Below are 21,396 nucleotides of genomic sequence, written 5' to 3' on the forward strand. Positions count from 1 at the left end.
AGTTTTCTGCGATGTATATTCCTTATTCACAATTAATCGGAAACACTTCTAGGGTATTGTGCATCATCATTTTGAGTTCACCTACCTAGACTTTTTTACAAGAGGGAACACTACATACATAGAACCATATGAACAACGGCATAAAAATAAATAGTTTTTGAACCAATTCTTTTCTTTATATTTATATTATAATTGAAAGTAGAGAAACTTTGGATGGACCTTGCGCGACGCGTTCCTGCCTTATATATAATGACGCGTAAACCGTAAACATTCATACAGCAAATATTCTTTTAACAACATGTTTCGAGGGAAATGCGCGTATTTTGATGAGAGTGTTCCTTCTCATTTAATTGCACTTTGGCGTAAGTAAATAAGTAACTCTTCGAATGCTGTGCGAATCTTGAATCGAAATGCCAGAACAATTTGCAATTAACTCGTCAAAATTGATAGAAATACACAATGGTACTACCAAATTCCTTACTGAAGGTTATCACAAATTTGATTACGCTTTCTCAATGAATGTTGGAAAGAAAGTACGACTTTCCATATATCAAACACTTTGCACAACTTCCCCTTGGTGGATTGCAGAGCAAGTTACTTCTTTAAGACGAAGGTATAATTCTATTCATTTTTCTGATAACTTTAACTTACTTACATCAACACTAGGAAACCAAAAGTTGCTCCCATCATCCATTTTAATGAAGTAGAGCCTTTATATGTTGACCATCGAATCCAAACGGTTTATTTGCAACCATTTCATTCTCCTAGTGTTTAGTTGTGCCTCAAATCCTTCAAAACTGCCCTTTCTTTTTTGAAAGTTATAACTCGACTTGGTTCTAATCTCACGCGTAAAGTTCCCTCAAAATAGTCATTTCCTTTTACTTAAAATAAATTTGAAAGCTTGAATCCATTGGAATGAATAACTGCTTTTCGTCTTTCATTGATTGTCTGATCTTCTCTTCCCCTACACGAAACCACCAAACGACTCACTGAAAACATTTCTGGTCAATTGAAGCAATTGTCGCTCGACCTTTAGATTTTTTTCCCTTTTTAATGCATCACTAGAGGATTTCTAAAAACTGACAGGTTTAAATGAAACAAAGTTTTATATAATTTCGTCCCATTCCCTTACAGTTGTTCAGTGGTACGAGCCTTGTCTATTCAAACATTGAAAAGAACCACCTCCTGTCTGAGAGGAATTTTGAAATACAAAAGCTTCAATGGTTATGAGCCATCCTTTTGTTCGCAATTCACGACCTGCTCAGGTTGCATATCAACCTCGGTCAAACGAAACTTTAACAGACCATATAACAACAAGGCGGAGGAATGGCAGATACTTGGAAAATTCAAATATAAATAACCATCGGAATCGCCCTTCAGCATTAGGCCTTTCTCCTGCACCAACGTTTTACCCTAGCGATGAAGAATTTACAGACGCGATTCGATACATTCAAAAAATCACGCCAATTGCAAAAGACTTTGGAATTGTCAAGATAGTACCTCCTAGTGGTTGGAAACCATCATTTGAATTGGACATGGATAAATTTACTTTTCGTGCAAGACGCCAAGATTTACGCATGATGGACCTAGGATTTCGAGAATCTGCCGCATATGACGAACGGGTATTTAGGTATTTTTGCAACAGAAACATTGAGCTACCGCAAATATTTGTAGTCGGTAACACGACAGTGGATCTATATCAAATACGAAATTCTCTGGAACGCTTAGGATTCTCAAAAGGAGCAGCAATTCCAAAAGATTATTGGAAAAGGGCTCTAGTATCTATGAATTTACCAAATACTTCAAGAGCTGAGAAGGAAATACAGAGCATCTACTCAAAATATATTGCTCCTTTTGAAGCGTACGTTGCTACATTGTCATCTGATGCATGTAATTACCAGCCTCTTTTCACAAAAGTGGAAGATCATGAGTTAACGCTCACCGATAAGTTATCAAGGACGCAAAGAACAGAAACTTCTTCATTCCATAGCCCTTTGAAGAAAAAATCGGGTTCTGAAGAGAAAGCTAATATTCAGAAACATAACAGAGCTATAGATCGTGCAAGAAAGAGACGAGTGAAAACCTGTGAAAGCTGTCAAAAAAAAATCGACTTTTCTATTGAATGCCTTGGTAAAGAATCGTATTGTAAAGAATGCATATTAACACCTCACGTGTTTGGATTTGAAATGGGCGATATTTATACTCTTTCTGAGTTCGAAAGGAAATGCGATAATTTTAAGACTGAGTATTTTTCAAAGTTTGATTCCCAAACGCGTATAACTGACGAACTTGTGGAAGCAGAATACTGGAAGTTAGTAAAAAGTAAAGAAGAAGCCTATGAGGTCGAATATGGCGCTGATTTATCTACTATGGACAAGGGCAGTGCCTTTCCGCACTGGCGGAAAAACCCAAAAAATCCGTATTCAAGAGATCCATGGAATTTAAACGTCCTAGCTTCTTCGGATGGCTCTTTACTTCGATTTGTTGAAAACGCTGTGTCTGGGATTACGTCCCCTTGGCTATATATCGGAATGTGCTTTTCGACGTTTTGTTGGCACGTTGAGGATAATTATACATATTCAGCGAACTATCAGCATTCTGGTGAAACAAAACTTTGGTATGGTATTCCTGGTAATCATGCTTCTAAGTTTGAGGAAGCAGCTCGTGAAATAGCACCCGATTTAGCAGCCTGTCAGCCTGATTTACTATACCAACTTGCTGCTATGACTAATCCAAAAGAGTTGACAAAACGAGGAGTTAAAGTATATTACGTTGATCAAGCTCCAAATGAGTTCGTTGTCACCTTTCCAAAGTGCTTTCATGGTGGTATTAACCTTGGGTTTAATATTAATGAAGCCGTCAATTTTGCCCCCAAAAATTGGCTTTTAGATGGTTACTCGTTGGAAGGGGCCCTTAAGTACCAAAGTATCCTTAAACCAACGGTACTTTCACATGATCGTTTAATATATAAACTTGCTACGAAGAATACTGATGTGGTTGCGTATGAAGAAATCCTACCATGTCTCCGCGAAGCATTTGAGAGAGAACAAAGCGAACGTACTTTTCTTAGAGAGCAGCATCACTTGAAAGAAGCGTTGGTTCGTGAACCTCTAAAGACGGACGAGCAATGGCAATGTGTACATTGTAATGCTTACTCTTACTTCTCGAAAATCGTTTGTCCCTGTACATCTTCGATTGCTTGCACAAAACATATGGAAAAACTTTGTGATTGCAAATTTGAAAAGAAGACTTTGCAGCTTCGAATACGCGATACGGAATTGCTAAGTTTGCTGAATTTGAATCTTTCAAACACTTCTTAAATTATTAAAATTACATGGACTATGAATGGCAAACAAAAGCAGTTCTTCCATCTTTATTATTATTTTTGATATTGGTTACAGAATTACGAGCTCCTTCATAATTCGCTATTTAAGGTAATACTAGGATTCTGCTGCTGTCAATGGCGTTTTAAACAAAGAAGTCAGACTTCCACCAAATCAGGCTTTTTCAAGCTATAAAACGGTGAATTTGAAACCTCGAAGTATGAAGAGGAACGAATCGAGCTCAGCGTTACCGACAACGCAAAGCCCCGCAAGTTTGGAAAGATCAGAATCTCCAACGTCTAGTATCCAACATAAAGCTCGAACAGCTTCTCCTGTAAACGATATTAGTATAAATAACAAGGAAAAAGAAAAAGAAGTGTGGAATCGACATGATGAAAACGAATTGGAAGAAGATGATCGGGATGACTTTGGAACAGCCGCAATTTCCAACGTTACAACCAAAGCGGGTGAGGCAGATGATGATACAAACGAAAAAGTGAGAACAAGATATTTATTGGATAGCTTTGACGAAGAACAAATGCAACGATATGAAGTGTTTAGAAGAGCAAATCTCAATAAAACGAATGTCAAAAAGCTGGCGAACCAAATCCTCAATCAAAGTGTCACCCCGAACGTTGCGATTGTCATATCTGGATTTTCTAAGGTTTTTGTAGGTGAAATGATTGAACTGGCTCGAAGAATCCAGGATCATTGGGGGGATACTGGACCGCTTAGTCCTGATCATTTGCGAGAAGCATATCGACTTTCACGGCAAAACCAAAGAGTAATCCCAAAAAGTCGTCGTTCAAACAAAATGTTTCGGTGAATTTGCCAGACATTGTTAGAAGTTTTCAGCTTGATCGTAAATCGGAAATAACTAATATAGTTTTAAACATCTGGATTATAATAGGAAAAGCACAATTGTGAATGGTTTGTGCTGCACCCATACCAAGTATTAATAAGACTTCCAATAACAGAAATACCGATTTCCAACATGGCTCAAAGTGAGGAACATCCCAGGAAAGAGAAGTCTGACTGCGGGATTGAATATATTCAGTCATGGTTTTCAGCTGCATTTTTATCGCCTGACTCCTTCGTAGGGTTCAGCTATTGATCGTTCAAGCTTTGAACGATACGTTTTATGGCTTCTTTTAAAATCTATTTATAAATTACTAAATCACATTTCTTAGTTTCGATTGTTGTATATTTTATCTGTGGATGAATAACAACTGTGATGAATAATTTAAAACATTTTTGATAAGTGATATTTAGTTATTTAAGTTTTACTTTATTTATTTTGTTGTTTCTAGTAAAAAGATGAGTAAAGTGAGTACATAATTGATTTTGATATCTGCATTTGCTCATCGTCTCCACGTCTACTGTTGTAGCAGTGTGCTTCTTGACAACTACCATTCTCCTTTTTTGACTTAACACCGTCTTTTGGTGGTAATTTTTTACATTTTCTTCATATTTTCATCCAATATTTAGCACAATTTCCATAAAAACCTTGTAGTTTCAACAATTCCAACAAAATCTTCCATGTTTTGATTATGAATTTGGTAAGGTTTAGATGGATTTTGCAATGGGTCATCTTAGGATTGTTTGTAATTGGAAGCTCTGAAGCTGCTTTTCGACACGTTTTTCGTACTTCTGCGCAAGATGGATTTGCAAAACGAAATCGACAGCTTGCATCTGCGCAAAAGTATGACCCCAATTACAAAGGACAATTTCAATTAGATACCTCTAGCATCACTTTCAGTGATGGAATTCTCAGTGGTATTTTACAGAAACAAGTTCCTGGAAACATGGAGGAGATATTGTTTCCATTCACAATATCGTTCTTAAAGGATGGAAGCACTCGTTTTCAACTTGATGAAAAACGTCGTCTGGAGGGTAATGTTGATTATGATGGTGCGAAAATTCGAAAGGATAGATTTGATGTTGCTCAATATCATGATTTGGGAAGCCGAATTCACATTGATACAGAACACCCAGAAGTTACAACGCATAATAAAAAGTTACTGAAAGTCGATTATGGAAATAATCAGCAATTTTCAATGGTTTTGCATTTCCAGCCATTTATGATTGAGTTTCTGCGTGACGGTAATGTCGAAGTTGTCTTGAATCAACGTCAATTATTGAACATGGAGCATTACCGTCCTCGTTCCGAACGCTCTCAGAAGGATGAATCGCTAGGTATGTGGGAGGAAAAGTTTGATAATATTCTTGACAGCAAGCCTCGTGGACCCGAGAGTCTTGGCTTAGACATTAGCTTCATCGGCTATAAACATGTATATGGTGTTCCTGAGCACACTTCGTCACTTTCTTTGAAGGAAACAAACAATTCTGAGACGGGATATACTGATCCTTATCGTTTATATAATGTTGATATTTTTGAATATGAAGTCGACTCTCCTATGAGTCAATATGGTGCAATTCCTTTTATGCAGGCACATAAGGTAAATTCAGATGTTGGCATCTTTTGGTCAAACGCTGCGGCTACGTGGATTGACATAGAAAAAGACGCATCCTCAACATCAACCCATTGGTATTCTGAGTCAGGAAAGATGGACGTGTTTATTTATTTAGGTCCTACTGCTTTGGACGTTTATGAGGCATATTCAGGATTGACTGGCCGCACTCAGTTACCTCCCTTGTTTTCCATAGGCTACCATCAATGCCGTTGGAACTACTTCTCTGAAGAAGATGTTCAGACCGTTGACAACACATTTAATGAAGTTGACATGCCGTATGATGCTATATGGTTAGATATTGATTACACGTCTGGTCGTCGCTATTTTACTTGGGATGAAGCAACATTTCCTCATCCTCAAGAAACTTTAAAAAAGCTGGATTCAAATGGCCGTAAGATGGTTGTAATTCTCGATCCTCATATCAAAAACGATCCAAATTATTTCGTATCTAAAGATTTGTTAGAGAATGATTTTACTGTGAAGGATTCGTCTGGTGTTGATAATTACAATGCCGAGTGCTGGCCTGGAGATTCTATATGGGTTGACTTTTTCAATATGGAAGGCCAGCAATGGTGGGGAGATCTTTATTCTTACGACAGATTTAAAGGTTCCGACAAGAATTTATTTATTTGGAATGACATGAATGAGCCGTCGGTTTTCAAAGGTCCTGAAACATCTATGCATCGCGATGCTATTCATCATGGTGGTTGGGAGCATCGTGACGTCCATAATATTTACGGACATGAATGTATTAACAGCACCTACAAGGGTCTGATAAAACGAGATCATGGAGAACTTCGACCATTTATTCTCACTCGTTCTTTCTTTGCTGGCACCAATACCCTGGCGGCTAGTTGGATCGGTGACACTTTGAGTACTTGGGAGCATTTTCGTGGATCCCTCGCTACTGTGTTAACAAACGGAGTAGCCGGAATGCCATTTTCAGGTGCTGACGTTGCTGGATTTTTTGGAAACCCAGACCCGGAACTTTTTGTTCGTTGGTACGAGTTGGGTATTTTCTATCCGTTCTTCCGAGCACATGCTCATATAGACACAAAGCGTAGGGAGCCATGGCTTTACGGCGAACCTTATACTTCAATGGTTCGTAATTTATTGGGAATTCGCTACCGCTTACTTCCAACTTGGTACACGACATTTCGTACAACTCATATGACAGGTCTCCCAATTCTTCGGCCTCAATTTTTAGTCCATCCAGCAGACGAACTAGGTTTTGATATTGATGATCAATTTTATTTAGGCGATTCAGGGCTTCTCGTAAAGCCGGTATTGGAACCTGGTGTAAGTGAAACAGCTGTTTATATTGCAGATGATGAAACTTATTATGATTTTTACGATTTTGATGAGATGAAGGGCAAGGGGAAGCATGTTGTTCCTGCTTCTCTAGGAAGAATCCCCATCTTATTACGAGGAGGTAATATTTTAATTACACGTGAACGTATACGACGTGCCTCTGAACTTACTATAAACGATCCTTATACTCTATACATTGCAGTGTCTGGTAAAACGGGATCAGCTAGCGGTGAACTGTATATGGATGACGGCACTTCATTTGAATATGAAAAAGGCGCTTATATTTCTCGGAAGTTCACTTTTAATGACGGTGTATTGGATGTATTTGATACTCATCCACACCCTCAATCAGGCGTACGATATGCAGAGTCTATGAAGCATCTTAAGGTGGAACGTATCAAATTAATTGGCGACAATCACCAAAAGATTAAGATTCACAAGCACGGCATGTCCGGTGTTAAGAGCTGGGATGTAAAGGTTAATACGGACGGCGTCGTACAGAAACCTAATTTATATTTAGTGTAAATTCTTTAATATTTAGTAAATGATGAGATGATTGATTATGGCAGCATTTGCTATACCTCAGAAATGAATTCCGTAAATTCTGTAAAGTATAGTTAGAAACGGAAGAGAAGCAAAAGTCGAAAGAAAAGAATGCTCTTGAAAGTTTAAATCAATAGAAGGAATAATAAAGATGAATTGAGAAAAAGATTACAAGACCCTAAATTTACACATTGTTCAGACATAAATTAGAGTCGGAATGCAATGATTAATCCGCGAGAAACATAAAAAGAACGACACAAAGTAGAACATAGAAGGCGAACCCTTTTCGCACAATTGACGAATTAAATATTGATTAAATAGATGTAAATGTCGGATATAGAAAAAAAAACCTAAGCCCAAGTAGTGCTTCGCTGTGAAGGAAAAGTCTTTAAACTTGACATCTTGCTAGACTGTTGAAAGCTAGGGCCTGGCACGCGAGTGGAACTTGGATCAGCTGGCGGTAAACCAAGAAGCTTCCTTTGACTAGGACTTAGCTTTAAATCATCAAAAGTAGGTCGAGGGCGAATAAATTGCCAAAAAGCCTCGAGGATGTTAAGGACCAGCAAAAACTGAAGCGCCCAAGAAGCAAATTTGATAGAGTTCGTTTTTGGAAGGAAGCACTTTAGAAATTGAAAGCAAACGAGAGCAAAAAGATTAGAAATCATGCGGCTCCAAGTGCGGTCGGTAGGGATCTGATCGTGAAGACGTTTGGAGACAGTATCAACGACAGGGTGTTTCCAATAGCCAGAAGGAGGAGGTCCTGAATGATCTTGTTGTTTTGGAATTTCCTGAATAGGAAGCAATTTTGACGAAGTAGACGCGTCGGAATTTGCATCTTCCAATGACGACGCAACTGGATGAACGTCCGAAGTGGTTTTAGAGCGTCGTAAGTCTCCACCTACATCTTTTTGTCGTTTCGAAACAAGGAATGGCGAAGTTTGTGTTGATGGCTCAATTATCTCTGCATTTTTTGCTGGGTTCTCTTCGAAGAGAGATTGAGCAAAAACAGACTGCGAAAACGGAGTAGTCATTAAAGTCGTTTACGGAAAATATAAAACAAGCCTTTATTTAAAATCTTGGCACAGAAAGGCGTTAATGCGACGCTAGCGAATATTCTCAAAGGTAGGAGTATCTGGTTCTTTGTTAGTTCTTTCTCTGACACGAGTCTAAGTATATTTACTAAGGTCGCTTAGATTTTAAGCTTTACACATATTCGCAAGCGAACTTTTACTTGTCCTTTTTTATGATATTACCGAAAAATTTTTTTAGCTTTTTTCTTAGCGAGATTCATACCTTAACACAGGCATAAGCAGCAGCTCCATCAATTAAGACTCTAGAAACTTGTTCGATGGGTATATTATATCCAATTTTTTCAAATATCCTGGACGCAACACCAGCTCCTTTTTCAAGGAACTCGGTAGGCAAACTGGAAGGTGTCCAGTCGAGCGAGTGAAACAAGAAGTAAAACATTGGAAGAGGTAAAATCGCAGTTACTTCATGAAGGAATAAGAATGCAAGCGCATAACTAAGTGGCTTGTCTTTGAAATTTTCTGCCTGTTTTCCTGCAAGTTTCAGACAACGATTCCACAGGTTTTGGGTTTTTGAGGTTGTAGGACTTTGTGATGGAGACTTAGACGAATACTGGCGGTATTTGGGATAAAGCAATGGTTGGAAATATTTCGATTGAGCCTGCACTGAAGGAAGAATCCTATGAATAGTTAGGCGAGAATATAATGTCTCTTGGAAAAGTCTACTTTGCATATTGGTAAAGGCTAAACATAAATCATACAATGTTCAGACATATGGTCTTATGGTCTCACAAAAAATTGGTGAAGTGGTGTAGTAATTAAAAACAACTGAATTAAGAATAGTCGTATAATATTTACATATATTCTAAAGCAGGTTCATGGACTGCTCCTAAGATGTCAATGAATAACTACAGAGCTGAACCATATGGTATTGGTAGACAGTCAAGAACAAGTAAGGAGGAAAAGAAACTACTCAGATATTTGGTTTCTCTTTCTATAAAGTCAAATGAAAGGTGAAAAGAAGGAAATGTCATTAAGAGAGGGGAGGCGTTATAAATATAAATACAAAGTCAAAACTTAACGGAACAATGATCAATAGAAAAGATCACTTGCACGTATTGCATAAAATAATCCACAGATGATCTCTCAAAACATGTCGGCAACATCACAGACCTAGTTTTCCGAGGCAACGCGTAATTTGCTTAAACACTTCAAAGATTCGTCAACCTGGGTCAAAAGCAGATCCGTCTCTGTTTTCATCTTTGCTTGGAGTGTATTCTGGCTATAAAGGGAAGAATTTTCAAATAATTGACGTCGAAACGTTCCCTCAAAACATCTACTATCTTCCAGCTGCTCTTTCCAAAATGTTCGCTTCCAATTAACTGAGCTCCGCTGCAAAACGTAGAATCCTAAAACCGATGTTACAGCAAAGATACTGAAGGAGTTATACATGGATGCATGAGCAATTAAGTAAAGATACAAAGAGCCCAAAGCTCCAACACCTTGGAATAGCGTCACATAAAGCGTTTGCTTTTTCAGTGATTTAAACTTTTCTGAAACATTTTGTTTGCACGTATCTTGATATGTTTGAAAGTCTTTCATCGCGCTGTAAAAGTTCTTTTTATCATCCCCATTTCTGGATAATTCGCCCAAGAGGAATGCTAATTCCAGTTTAGATTCCTGTAGAAAGGACTTGTGAAGCAGGTCTTTCAAACTATTAGGCCATGCGTCAATGTTTTTGTATAGCTGTAAAAACCCAAGTTTTTTCCATAAAGCTTTCAGTTGGACTTCAAAAGACTCCGTATCAGCGTGAAAACATTTGGCCCATTCCTCCAAAGAGGATAGCATAAAATTGCTGCTGTTCTTAGAGGCAATATACTTTTGTCCAGCATTTTCCGAGCGTATCGTATCCATAAATGACTTCAGCATTTTTTCGACTAATTCGTAGTTGTTTTTAGTAAGAAAAGAGTTTCGCAATGTCTGGAAGTTGCTTTTATCCCAAAGCTCCTTATACTGTGTAAACTGGCCTGCATCTTGGCGTAATATAGAAATGGCCGACAATGCCTTTGGCGAGGATATGGGCATAATGTGAGGCTCATTTTTAATAATATCAACATCCGTCAAATCCTTGTCCAAGAGATAAGTTATATGTGAAGCTGGGCGAGAAGCACGATCATTAACAATGTTCAGATAGGAAGAAGAGCACATGTACGTGCTCTGACAAGTTGCTGAGATCAGATTATCACTATAGTTCGCAGGTAGGTAAGTGATCTCTAGGTTATGGACTTGAAGAAAATCGCTTGGTATAGAAAGATGGCTAGATTTGTATCGAGCATTTTTTTGGATAAGGGGAGTACTTGCAAAAGAAATCGAAAGTGGCTCCTGACCAAGAGTCCTCAAAGCTTCATCAAGCTCAGGTACTTTTGGTAGAAAGGGACTTGTTAGAAGAGCTTGTAAAATAGTTTTCGAGCATGCAATATCCCTTTGTGAAGAAGTCAAAGACTGTAATAAAATACGATGTTTAGGTGTTTTTTCCGTTAATGCATTCGTTATGGCGTTCAGTCGAGATATGAGATGGGGTTGGTCTTGTGTGAGCTTTTTCATTTTAGAAAGGTTGTCATTCAACTTTGTCTGGAAGGTCGCAATGGGCTTTGATGCTACATTTGTTGTATATTTTCGAAGGAAAAACACCCTCGACGTCCAGTTCATGAAAGTAATTTTCAGCATTTTCACTTAACGGATGTAATCCTTAGAGTGCCGATTTATTGATCATAAGGAAGAAAAGAATACTCTCTTATACCTTTAAGCAATATTGGTTTTACTGAGTTAGTCGACGAAAACGATAACAGCCAAATGCCCCAGTCCAATTACTTGTTGTAGGATGTGTTATAACAGTAAGGTACCATTGTCGGCCTAACAAGCAACTTCGAACATGCCTCAAATTGATCATATCAAGAATAACTGCAAAGAACTTAAAAAAAAATCTTGTAATAGATGTAAATGAAGACGCTCACGAGTCAGTTTCCGTTTTACTTTTTTTGCAAGAACGTATTATACTAAAGAGGAGCATTACAATGATGATGTATAATTTTTCTTTTGGTACAACCTGCTACGAAAGTATAAGACAGATGATTATGTTAATGTCTTTCTATATTTTTCATCCATATCAAAAACTAAGACCATCTAAAGACCATAGGAAAAAGTGCAAAGGAAAGCATCATTTCCTCAAGTCACTTTCCTTTTGTTTACTGTCACTTGATATGCCAGTAGAACAAAACAAAGATATACACTACATATCCTGAATGCACAAAGCAAATCCAGACTTGAAAAGATATCACATCCTTTGAGCCAATATCTATCCTCTGTACATATTGCTTTTTCATTTGTACATTAGAAGGATGGTTATGTATACGGTAAGGAGTTACGAATCGTAACTCTGTTAAGTCCCAGTTGAATCTAGAAGGCCTCATTAAATGTACTCACTTGGTGGTTGATCCAATTGTACAGAGAAATATAATCAGCTCAATCGATGAAATCGTTTCAAGTCGACATATTTGAAGCAGAGCTATGAGTCTCAATGTCTAGTAATTCACTAGTAAATACAGCACATCCACAGGATTTAGCAAGAATGTCGAACCTCTTTTCGTTGAATGTCATTTCTTTAAAGGAAGCTTGCGCAAAACATATACACTAGATGTAAAGTGTAAACAGAACCTTGCAAGAAAACTTCCGTATATGTTGACCGTACTTGTTAATATATTTTATTTCATCCTTCTTGGAAATAAGGCCCATAAAGTCGATTTCTCTTGACATTGTCACTTGGGCTTTGAAAAGTGAAAACCCATATACTCGAATTTCTGAAGCAAATGTAACACCATAATAAAATGGGGTTCTCTCTATTTTCAAATTGTATTCTAATACATAGAAAATAAAAAAAGACGGCGTTTCTTCCATTCCATAAATCTGGCGTTTCCCCATTTTCAAAATCATCTTTTGTATTTTCTAATTTACAATTGAATTTTAATGGCTTCGTATTGTTGAATTTTTCGTTTATCTTGTTTGTTTACCTTGCATATTGTTATGATTCGACCCGCCTTGTTAGTATGTTTACGATCGAATGTAAACAAAACACAAGTATATATAGGTGGGGGATAAACAAACCCATTCAATACTAACACTCACTTTTTTGAATCGCAAACAGCAATGAATAATTCAAAAGTGTCAATTCCTGGACAATACGAAGACGAAAGCTGTGTTATATATATTGGAAACCTTGATTCCCGTGTTTCGGATGAAGAAATCATTAACCTTTTTTCAAAATATGGTATAATAGGAAATTGAAATTGGCTTCAATTCAATTCAATTCAATTCAATTATAACAAAAACTATTTGCTAACTCTTGTAGGACAAGTAGTTTCACTTTTTCGTCGGCTGCTCGACAGCTTTTACCCAAAAGAAAAACCAAAGACGTTTAAGCCGCCAAGAAATGGAGTTCAATACGGGTTTGTACGATTTTCCAATCGTGACGGCGTTGAGGCCGTTCTTAAGGATGCTAAAGGAATGGTGCTTGGAAAAAGAAAACTGTATGAACATGGAAGGAACGTACAAAAATGCTGACCAAACACAGATCTATCAAAGCAAGAGTAGTTAATCCTTCAAAACTTACTGAAAAGACCCAAAAGAAGATGAATGACTCACCAAACTTTGAAACACCCAATAACGAAATCAAATCAAATACAGAAAATGATATTCAAACTGTAAACCAAAAACCAAGGTCCAATTCGCCTAAATCCTCTATTTCTAAAGTTATAAATCCTTCGGAAGTTCAAACCCAACAAACAAACAAAGCTACTTACACTCCAGCTTCAACAGACTCAAACTTCAAAGAAGCTGTTTTGTCTCTAGGATTAGAGGAATTCAGCATGCAAGCAGCACCAACTGCCTTTTCATCTACGTTTACTTTAACGGTTATGAATATCCCAGCTGAAATGACCCCCATTGATTTATACAATTACTTCAAAGCCGTTGGAACAGTGAAAGGAACAGCAGTAAGCCAGTTTACCGATCAGAAAGGGGATCGGTATGGAGAAGTCATTATGGATTCGCTTGAAGCATGCAAATCGGTAAGTGCATCCCAAATGTTCGAATAAGAGCTAATACAGCAGGCAATTCATGTACTCAGTGGATCTCATTTCAATGGTAGTAAACTCGACGTGAGCATGAAAAAGGTCGCATACCCCAATAATCGCGCCTTGAACCTAACCCCCTCTACTGAAAGCCTATGGCCATTCCCACAAGAAAATTACGGAAACGCTTTCTGCAAAAATGATGCAAACAACAATGGTATGACATGGATGATGGGTTCTCCTACCAAGGAACGCTATCAATGGGGAAGCTCAGCGGAGCAACTCGATATTTCTACTTATTCTAAAAACAATATTCCCAGGAACAACAATGCACTTCCTTCGATATCCCAATGGGAATCTTTGCAAGCCAGTAGCATGCACTCTGCTCCCGTTGACCCATGCAATCTTTATGTAAAAAACTTGGATGACACCGTTATCTCAACGAAAGACCAATTGGAAGCTATATTTTCTCCGTTTGGCAATATAACCTCTTCCATGCTAGCTTGTTATCCAAACTCGGGCATTTCGAAAGGATACGGATTTGTAGCATTCCATCGCATAGAGGAAGCCATTGCAGCAAAGGAAAGATTAAACGGTGCAATGATTGGAAAGAAAAGAATCTTTGTATGCTTCGCTGAAAGAAAAACAGACAGGATACGCCGGCTTCAGGAATTGTTTGCAGAACAAAGAACTACAGGCAATGGCTCACCATCTTCAATCTTTGTTCGTCCTGAGAAAACGGTTCCTGTTACTATAAGAAAACCTGAGGAATCAGCAAAATCTCTTTTGAGTTCAACTCAATCCATTACAAACACTGAAGATGAAAATAAACAGAACAGCACGGTGGACGAAAATCGCAATGAGGTTCATGATACAGCAACCCCCAAGAAAGGTCTGCCGAAAGAAGACAAACGAGAAAAGGCCCCTTTGAAAGAGAACTTAAACTCGACTGAAATTCCTGCAAAAAAGCGAATGTCAATCAAGTCTCAGTCGATTGCTAATAACCTCAAGAAAATTGAGGAGATGTTGAACCGTAAAAAACTGAAGAGCTCTTGTTTTGTCCCCCGGGCAAAAGCAACTACTTGCACGACTTTGACTTATGTAACAGTAGAACCCATTCATTATCAGGAAGATGAATTGCTTCTCGAAGATACATTCCCCAAAGCAAATCATACGAAAACGGATCCAGATATGTCTATGAGATTTAAACAAATGAGCTCTTCATTGTATCCCGATTCCAATAAAGAAAACTTCGAATCTACTGTGAAAGTCGGAAACGCATCTCCTTCAGCAATACAATTATCACAGTTGTAATTTGCAATCGAGAAGTCATTTATTCTAATTTTAAAACGCTTAAATTATATCCATATCCTATTCCTGCCTTTGCAAAAGATTCACGAACAAGGTGTCCTAGGGACGTACGTGCCAATTTTTATTTCTCCCATCATCCCAAGAGCCATCAAAGTTGAGGTGAATTTGGGTTAAACAGAAACAAACTAAGTCTTTTTCATTGTATTAAATCACTTTGGAAAGAAATAGATCGATTTGCTCCAAGTTTCCGTTAATATCGGCAGAGAAGAACCATCTGGTACTTGCTGAGTGCGTTACTTCCAGATTTTCTTTTAAACTAGAAGAAACTGTTCTCATTGATCCTGTTTCGCTATCTATTTTTTACAAATCCAAAAGAATGTCGATACCTAGGTTTATATTTGGAAAGCGAAATTTATGGAACAATCCACTGAAGATCAAGGGAACTCTTCCATATCAAACGCTACGTAGCTATGCAAAAAAGTCAAAGGAATCTCCTTCATTTTCAATGACAGTTCCTGAAGTTACCAAGTATCTACGAGCCCTGAGTGTTTCTGTTCCTTTTGAAGGATCTTATGTTCTTTCAGTGGGTCTACGGACCCGACGAGGACTTCCACCTGTTCGAGGAAAAGTGTTATTTCCTCATCCATTTCTTGAGACTCCTAAAGTTTGCGTCTTAGCTGTTGGGGATGCACAACGAGAGGCTTTAGAACACGGTGCAACTTATGCTGGTGGAGAGAATGTCGTCCAAAAAATATTAGCGGAAGAAATAGAATTTTCAAAATGCTTGGCTCATCCTAATGCTTCTCATCTGTTGCCTAAAGTAGCAAAAACTTTAGGACCAAAACATCTGCTGCCTGCGGCGAAGCGTGGAACTATAGTTGAAGAAGTAGGCCCTGCTGTGGAAGCAGCGATGAAAATGACGGATTATCGGGAAGCAAACGGTGTTATTAATATGCCTGTGGGAAAGCTAGATTATGATGAAAAGCTACTACAAGACAATATTGAAGCGTTGCTTAATAGTATACGCAACCATATATCGCAGCTTCCAACAAAAGTTAAAGTTACAATCAAAAAGACACATCTTTTCGCTTCCAATACGATTTCTTTACCTCTTCCCTATAAATAATAACTCCTGCTTTCCCCCTCTCCTTTCTATACTCTCATTGAACTGCAGAAAAGACGTTCCTCCTGTAATCTTTCATGTTTTTCCTATTTCCGGTTAATATACTTATTCTTCTTCAATATATTTGACTTGATAATCAGATCTGAATTAACTAAGTAAAATGCTATTCATTCACATGTTTGCTTGCTCCATTAAAGTCTTCCGCTGTGTATGTTTGCTATGACATGAAAAATATAAATTAGAGAGATTTTTTATTAACCGTAGTGAATCCTAAAAGCAATTTTTGGGCAAAATTAAGGATTTTTCAGTCTGTACGCCGCCATTTTGGGTATTCTGATTCAGTATCAATTTCTAAAGCAGTAGCACTATCATCCAAATTATCTTCTGTAATCCACTGATGATTTGGATCAGAGAGTAACGAAAAGGCATCCTGTTCTTCTTCATCAGAGAGAGGATCAGGATGTAAAGATTGACAAGAACATAAAGCCTGATAACAGGCATCGAAATCTGATACAAACAAAGTTATCTCAAAAACGGAGGATTCTGTAGCATCTTCTTCGCTTTCTGAGGCACTGTTTAATTCAGATGATTTTTCGGCAGCGTTGATCTTGAATGGAGGCTCTTGGCCGAACAAACATGAATAACAATTTGAAAGCTCATTTATATTTTTAGATCGATACACATTTCCAGACTGATCCTGCAACAAAGCTGACACGGGTGCCGCATGAGTTATCGACATTGACTTGAAATCATTTTCGGAAACCGATGAAGCATTTGCATGGAGTAAAGAGCCATGTGCGTCAACTATAACTTCTTTGTCGCCATTCTTTTGAATGCTTCCTTTAATAAGAGACTTCTGTTCTTCAGGTGTCGTTTTACATGAACTTAAAGACTTAAGTTCTCCCTCCAACTGTAAGTAGACAAAGGGTTTCGGATTACTTTGTTTTGCATGCAAGGTTATTAGCTTGTACGGGATCCTCCAGCCAAAGTTCTCCTCAGGATCAAATAGAATAAAAGACTTTGATGTTATATATACATCCAAGAGAGCACCGAGCCCCCAGTTCATCTGGCATGGGAAATCAATTTTATAATTCACATTTGAGTCTTCAAAAAACAGAATTTCGCGATCGTCAGATAAAGTTTCTCCAGTTTCGACTTTTCGTACAAGATCTTTTGGAATCTGGTAAATTTTTTCAAGATCAGTCATTTTTAGAATTGCAAAATTGTTCAGAAATGAAAGAAGTCCTTCTAATACTCAGTTCTGACTAAAAACACTCTTTGGTAAAATGGTAAGTGAATTCCCAATATGGATGAACAATCATTTCTAAAGAAAATCTGTTGTAGTATTTAAGAAATAAATTTATAATTTTTATGAAGAAAAAGGTAAAAATAATACCTGACGAGCTTAGGAAGAAAAAGGAAAGCAACAAAACTATGAAACTTGAAGGAAAAGCCTCTTGAGTATTAACTCGAAGTTCTTTTCGTTTTAAAACGTTTGATTCACATTGCAAAATACTTTTAAACTAAAATGACAAGTCACTTTTAAAAAAGTTTACCTTAAAGACCGTGAATGATATTGTTCCATTACTAGGCTGTACTCTTGAGCAAGTTTTACCTGTTTTTTTTGTTTAATGGTTCATAAGAACCATTAAAGAGAACATGAAAGTGCCATGCTAAATATAAAATTGCAAACAACCTGCTTTTTTTTGCAGCCTCTCATAAGTCTTGTATTAACAAAAAGTCATTTCAAGATTAATTAGTTCTTTCATGGAGATATAATTAAAGAGTTGAGCAATTAAAGACAATTCTTAAAGCTTCCCACAAGAGAAGAAAAGAAAGAAATTGAGCAGAAGTGTCAGTATCTTTTTCATTTGACCAGTAGAGATTTTATTAATTGGCATGTTACTATTCATTTTCAAGAAGTAAATAATTAGCCGAGTAGAAGAATGTAGCATAAAATACATTATTGGAATTCTCGAAATTTTTTTGGACCAAAAGGAAGTAATAATTCAATAAATTTCGTCATAATAAATACTCATTGATATTTGGAGTTTGCTGATGAAGAAGATCCCGAAAACTGAGAATACACACCGTCAAGTTTATCAAAGATCGATTTCATTGCCCCTTCAGCAGTATTCAGTTTTGACTTTGCATCCAATGCTTTCATCGTATCACCATGGTTTCGATGAATTTTTGAATCTGTAAAGAGGTTTGGGGATCCCAGCATACCTTTTTCATCAAAATCAAGTGTGCAAAACCATATGAATCCCTCAAACCATTCATTCATAAGATTTGTCCATAAGAAGTAGCGAAAGTTGGGAGCCCTCGGTAGAATATCCTTCAACTTGGATTCCGATAAAAACTTCACAGCGTCGTCAGTGGATACTGACTCGTCGCTAATTTTTTTAAACACTGGAAGTGTAAACTGAGATATAGTTGCTAAAATAGCCTCCATCTCAAGTTTTGAATGCCATGACTGAAACCATGCTTTTGTTGGGCACCAAGAATTAGCAGTTGCCTCTAGATCTTTACCAAAAGGGTTGGAAGTGCATCTTTTGAACATTTCAGACTCAGACAGCCCCTCAGGAGCCTTCCCTCTTAACTTTTTAGACATAACCCTAGGCTCATGTAAGAATACGTCTTGTAGTACCGGAGGAACAGACAAGGAAATTAACTTAGAAGATAAGTCGGAAGAACTGTTTGTACGGCTAGCGGATGACAAAAACACAAAATCTTTAAGCTCAGAATCCACTGAATTGACACTCGCAGCATTATTTTCTGGCTTTGTTGTACTTGCTTCTGTCAGGGCTTCGCCGTTCTTGGCACTTTCGAGGAAAAATGATGATTTTCTTTCCTCACCTAAAGCTGAATCTAATGTCAGAGACCTCAAAGAAAGAAACTTATGTTGTAACCGCAATATAGAGTAAGAAAAATTTGGATTTTCCTGAAACTTGTTTTCTAATATGTTGGCGAATGTTTGCAGTAAATATTCCAATAGTAAATGATTTCGCGGATTGCGCACAAGGAAACGTGGTGAAGAAAGAGAGAAGAAGAGGTGCATTAGTTTCGTACAGGTGGAAAAAGACAACTTTTCTAGAAATGGCGAAATGTTACATAACGTCAATAAAATCAATGGTGACAGACTACTGTGCGGTGATCCTTTGACTGCAGTAATGTGAAAACTAGACTAAGAATATTAGAACACCTTACACGTAAAGTCGACTTACAACAATGATAAACTCTGCGTATGAGATGGAAGAGGGAATGGAGATTCCAAGAGAAGTCAACAGAGTCTGACTATTAAAACAAGGCTTGTTTAGTCTTTCGCACAAGACTTTCTCAGAAGATAAATAATGAACGATAAAAAGACATAGCCGAACCAAACCAGAATATTTAGGCTCATCCCTGTACCGTAAAGCGTAGAATTGAATAGCTACTAAAAAGTCTGAAGCGTAAGAAGAAGTAGTTAAATAAGCACGAAATCTCTAAAAAACATTGTCAGCAATGAAAAAAAAAGCTGCAGTCGTACATTGTTGTATAAAATTGCTTGCCAAGCGAGGAGAACAAGCTCTGGGAAATGAATAGAAGGTTTTTGTGACAAAGGTAGGTAAGAAGTGATAGGTAACTGAACATTAAGTAAACGGCAGCAATTATCAACCAGAAATTCGTAATCTTTCTGTAGGTGAAGCCGAGAAAAGTAAGCTCTGTATTGGTTTTCAACACAACTATCCAAAGGTAGATTATACCTTCGTAGAAAATAATGCGTGGATGCTTTTGGGGCTGTATAATCCCAAAATATAAGTAATATTTGACAAGCTAGTTTTGACAAAGGACCATTGACGTCGTTATACAGTAAATTGGAATATGCAACTTTCCTGCTTTCAGATCTCAGATTGATAGCCTACAACAAAGTTTGTTAACATATGGAGACTCGTTTAGTAAAATGTTACTTACCGTGTTTATGAGCGAGTAAAGAAAGATAAGACTAAACTGCTTGTTTGAAAAATAAGTCAAGTAAGTCAACGTATGAGAGTTGGAATCCTCATCTTGATAAACGCGTTTGGAGATTAAAACCATGATTAAGCGGAGGACTTCAATTCGATTAGAAAGAATATCTTTTGGCAAATTTGATGCCGATTCTTGGGTGCCTATTCCTTTATCCCTAGCAAAAGTTTAGCAACGTTATCAGCAGATTTTGTTAGTTGCGTTTGTACATACCATATTCGATACGTGAACTGCTCTGGACTTTCTTCTGGAAGCGTAAATCCCCGACAAAACATTAGATTACACAAGGTGTTTAGTAGTTCTTCCATCAATGTTTTCTCATATACGTATGATTTATCTAGGGAATTACTAGTTTCATGGTTGGAGATCTCTTGGCCGGTTGGATCATTGGACGCCGGCCGTATAATCGAAGACAACGGATTCGCAGTGAAAGGTTCGTCAGGTTTGTCGTTTGCTGAAAGCTCTTTTTCAAAAGTAGAAGTAAAGCTTGCTAAATCTAATTCTGAGCTTTCCGTAGACATCACTTTTCTTTTACGCAAGCTCCACCAAAACTTTTGGTTCCATTGTTGCAAATTGGGCTGTTCATCCAGCAGCGGAATGATACGTGTAAGGACACGAATGCAATTCAAGGCATCATTTGCAGGAGCACTTTCTAAATTAGGAAAGTGCTTATTGTTTTTGAGCGCAAACAGTCGTGACGTTAACACAAGCAACAATTTCTCAATGTTTTCAAATTGAAGTTCACGTATTCTTCGAATAAGATCGGGATTTAAAAAGCTGTACACCTCTGCAGCACTTTCCGGTATATTCCAAAACTACATAATTCGCGAATTAGCCAAACACATTTCCTGCACCCCTAGCAACTTTATACTTACAGATACCCAAACATCATCATCTAAAGGAATGGCCTAACGCACGTTAGCAGTCCATAACATTTTCTTCTTGAGCATTGTACATACTGAATCATCGGCAAGCCGTGCAATTCCCCGTTGGAAAGCCAATCTTGAACTTGTTAAAACTCGTTGCTGTTTCAATGCTTCTTACTTGGATTCTTGACCTCCCATTTTCTTGTATAAACGCCAATTTTAGCGTTTTTCTTTAACAATGTCTACAACGAAGAATATTGCTCTTTCTTTCGATTGTCATTCCTAC

At 37.6% G+C, this 21,396-nt stretch overlaps 11 protein-coding genes across 11 annotated transcripts; 6 read left to right on the forward strand and 5 right to left on the reverse strand.

The window, feature by feature from the left end:
• Nucleotides 1-298: 298 nt before the first annotated feature.
• Nucleotides 299-775, forward strand: bqt2 (bouquet formation protein Bqt2; the record flags this gene model as incomplete). Its single annotated transcript, XM_056179146.1, has 3 exons — nucleotides 299-362; nucleotides 451-613; nucleotides 667-775. The coding sequence occupies 3 exons, from the start codon at nucleotides 299-301 to the stop codon at nucleotides 773-775; spliced, it is 336 nt and encodes a 111-aa protein (XP_056036066.1).
• Nucleotides 776-1,220: 445 nt separating this feature from the next.
• Nucleotides 1,221-3,320, forward strand: jmj2 (histone demethylase Jmj2; the record flags this gene model as incomplete). Its single annotated transcript, XM_056179147.1, has 1 exon — nucleotides 1,221-3,320. The coding sequence occupies one exon, from the start codon at nucleotides 1,221-1,223 to the stop codon at nucleotides 3,318-3,320; it is 2,100 nt and encodes a 699-aa protein (XP_056036065.1).
• Nucleotides 3,321-3,543: 223 nt separating this feature from the next.
• Nucleotides 3,544-4,149, forward strand: taf11 (transcription factor TFIID complex subunit Taf11; the record flags this gene model as incomplete). Its single annotated transcript, XM_056179148.1, has 1 exon — nucleotides 3,544-4,149. The coding sequence occupies one exon, from the start codon at nucleotides 3,544-3,546 to the stop codon at nucleotides 4,147-4,149; it is 606 nt and encodes a 201-aa protein (XP_056036060.1).
• Nucleotides 4,150-4,873: 724 nt separating this feature from the next.
• gls2 (glucosidase II alpha subunit Gls2) lies at nucleotides 4,874-7,633 on the forward strand (the record flags this gene model as incomplete). The annotated part of the gene is made up of 1 exon (XM_056179149.1): nucleotides 4,874-7,633. The coding sequence occupies one exon, from the start codon at nucleotides 4,874-4,876 to the stop codon at nucleotides 7,631-7,633; it is 2,760 nt and encodes a 919-aa protein (XP_056036059.1).
• Nucleotides 7,634-8,001: 368 nt separating this feature from the next.
• pom34 (nucleoporin Pom34) lies at nucleotides 8,002-8,682 on the reverse strand (the record flags this gene model as incomplete). The annotated part of the gene is made up of 1 exon (XM_056179150.1): nucleotides 8,002-8,682. The coding sequence occupies one exon, from the start codon at nucleotides 8,680-8,682 to the stop codon at nucleotides 8,002-8,004; it is 681 nt and encodes a 226-aa protein (XP_056036062.1).
• A 256-nt stretch (nucleotides 8,683-8,938) lies between these two features.
• Nucleotides 8,939-9,412, reverse strand: mrx11 (mitochondrial expression network (MIOREX) component Mrx11; the record flags this gene model as incomplete). Its single annotated transcript, XM_056183876.1, has 1 exon — nucleotides 8,939-9,412. The coding sequence occupies one exon, from the start codon at nucleotides 9,410-9,412 to the stop codon at nucleotides 8,939-8,941; it is 474 nt and encodes a 157-aa protein (XP_056036516.1).
• A 440-nt stretch (nucleotides 9,413-9,852) lies between these two features.
• mug99 (mitochondrial conserved fungal membrane protein Mug99) lies at nucleotides 9,853-11,406 on the reverse strand (the record flags this gene model as incomplete). The annotated part of the gene is made up of 1 exon (XM_056179151.1): nucleotides 9,853-11,406. One exon carries the CDS (start codon nucleotides 11,404-11,406, stop codon nucleotides 9,853-9,855), a length of 1,554 nt encoding a protein of 517 aa, XP_056036061.1.
• Nucleotides 11,407-12,882: 1,476 nt separating this feature from the next.
• crp79 (poly(A) binding protein Crp79) lies at nucleotides 12,883-15,119 on the forward strand (the record flags this gene model as incomplete). The annotated part of the gene is made up of 4 exons (XM_056179152.1): nucleotides 12,883-13,003; nucleotides 13,085-13,262; nucleotides 13,307-13,802; nucleotides 13,845-15,119. 4 exons carry the CDS (start codon nucleotides 12,883-12,885, stop codon nucleotides 15,117-15,119), a joined length of 2,070 nt encoding a protein of 689 aa, XP_056036056.1.
• A 373-nt stretch (nucleotides 15,120-15,492) lies between these two features.
• On the forward strand, nucleotides 15,493-16,242 carry mrpl1 (mitochondrial ribosomal protein subunit L1; the record flags this gene model as incomplete). Its single annotated transcript, XM_056179153.1, has 1 exon — nucleotides 15,493-16,242. One exon carries the CDS (start codon nucleotides 15,493-15,495, stop codon nucleotides 16,240-16,242), a length of 750 nt encoding a protein of 249 aa, XP_056036055.1.
• Nucleotides 16,243-16,543: 301 nt separating this feature from the next.
• Nucleotides 16,544-17,446, reverse strand: saf5 (splicing factor Saf5; the record flags this gene model as incomplete). The annotated part of the gene is made up of 1 exon (XM_056179154.1): nucleotides 16,544-17,446. The coding sequence occupies one exon, from the start codon at nucleotides 17,444-17,446 to the stop codon at nucleotides 16,544-16,546; it is 903 nt and encodes a 300-aa protein (XP_056036261.1).
• An 828-nt stretch (nucleotides 17,447-18,274) lies between these two features.
• On the reverse strand, nucleotides 18,275-21,308 carry ftp105 (Golgi localized protein, HID1-like protein 3, implicated in vesicle-mediated transport; the record flags this gene model as incomplete). The annotated part of the gene is made up of 8 exons (XM_056179155.1): nucleotides 18,275-19,426; nucleotides 19,467-19,724; nucleotides 19,769-20,140; nucleotides 20,194-20,401; nucleotides 20,458-21,059; nucleotides 21,120-21,152; nucleotides 21,204-21,246; nucleotides 21,289-21,308. 8 exons carry the CDS (start codon nucleotides 21,306-21,308, stop codon nucleotides 18,275-18,277), a joined length of 2,688 nt encoding a protein of 895 aa, XP_056036262.1.
• Between the last annotated feature and the right edge of the window lie 88 nt (nucleotides 21,309-21,396).

This window comes from Schizosaccharomyces osmophilus, chromosome 1, assembly GCF_027921745.1.
Source record: "Schizosaccharomyces osmophilus chromosome 1, complete sequence".
NCBI lineage: Eukaryota > Fungi > Ascomycota > Schizosaccharomycetes > Schizosaccharomycetales > Schizosaccharomycetaceae > Schizosaccharomyces > Schizosaccharomyces osmophilus.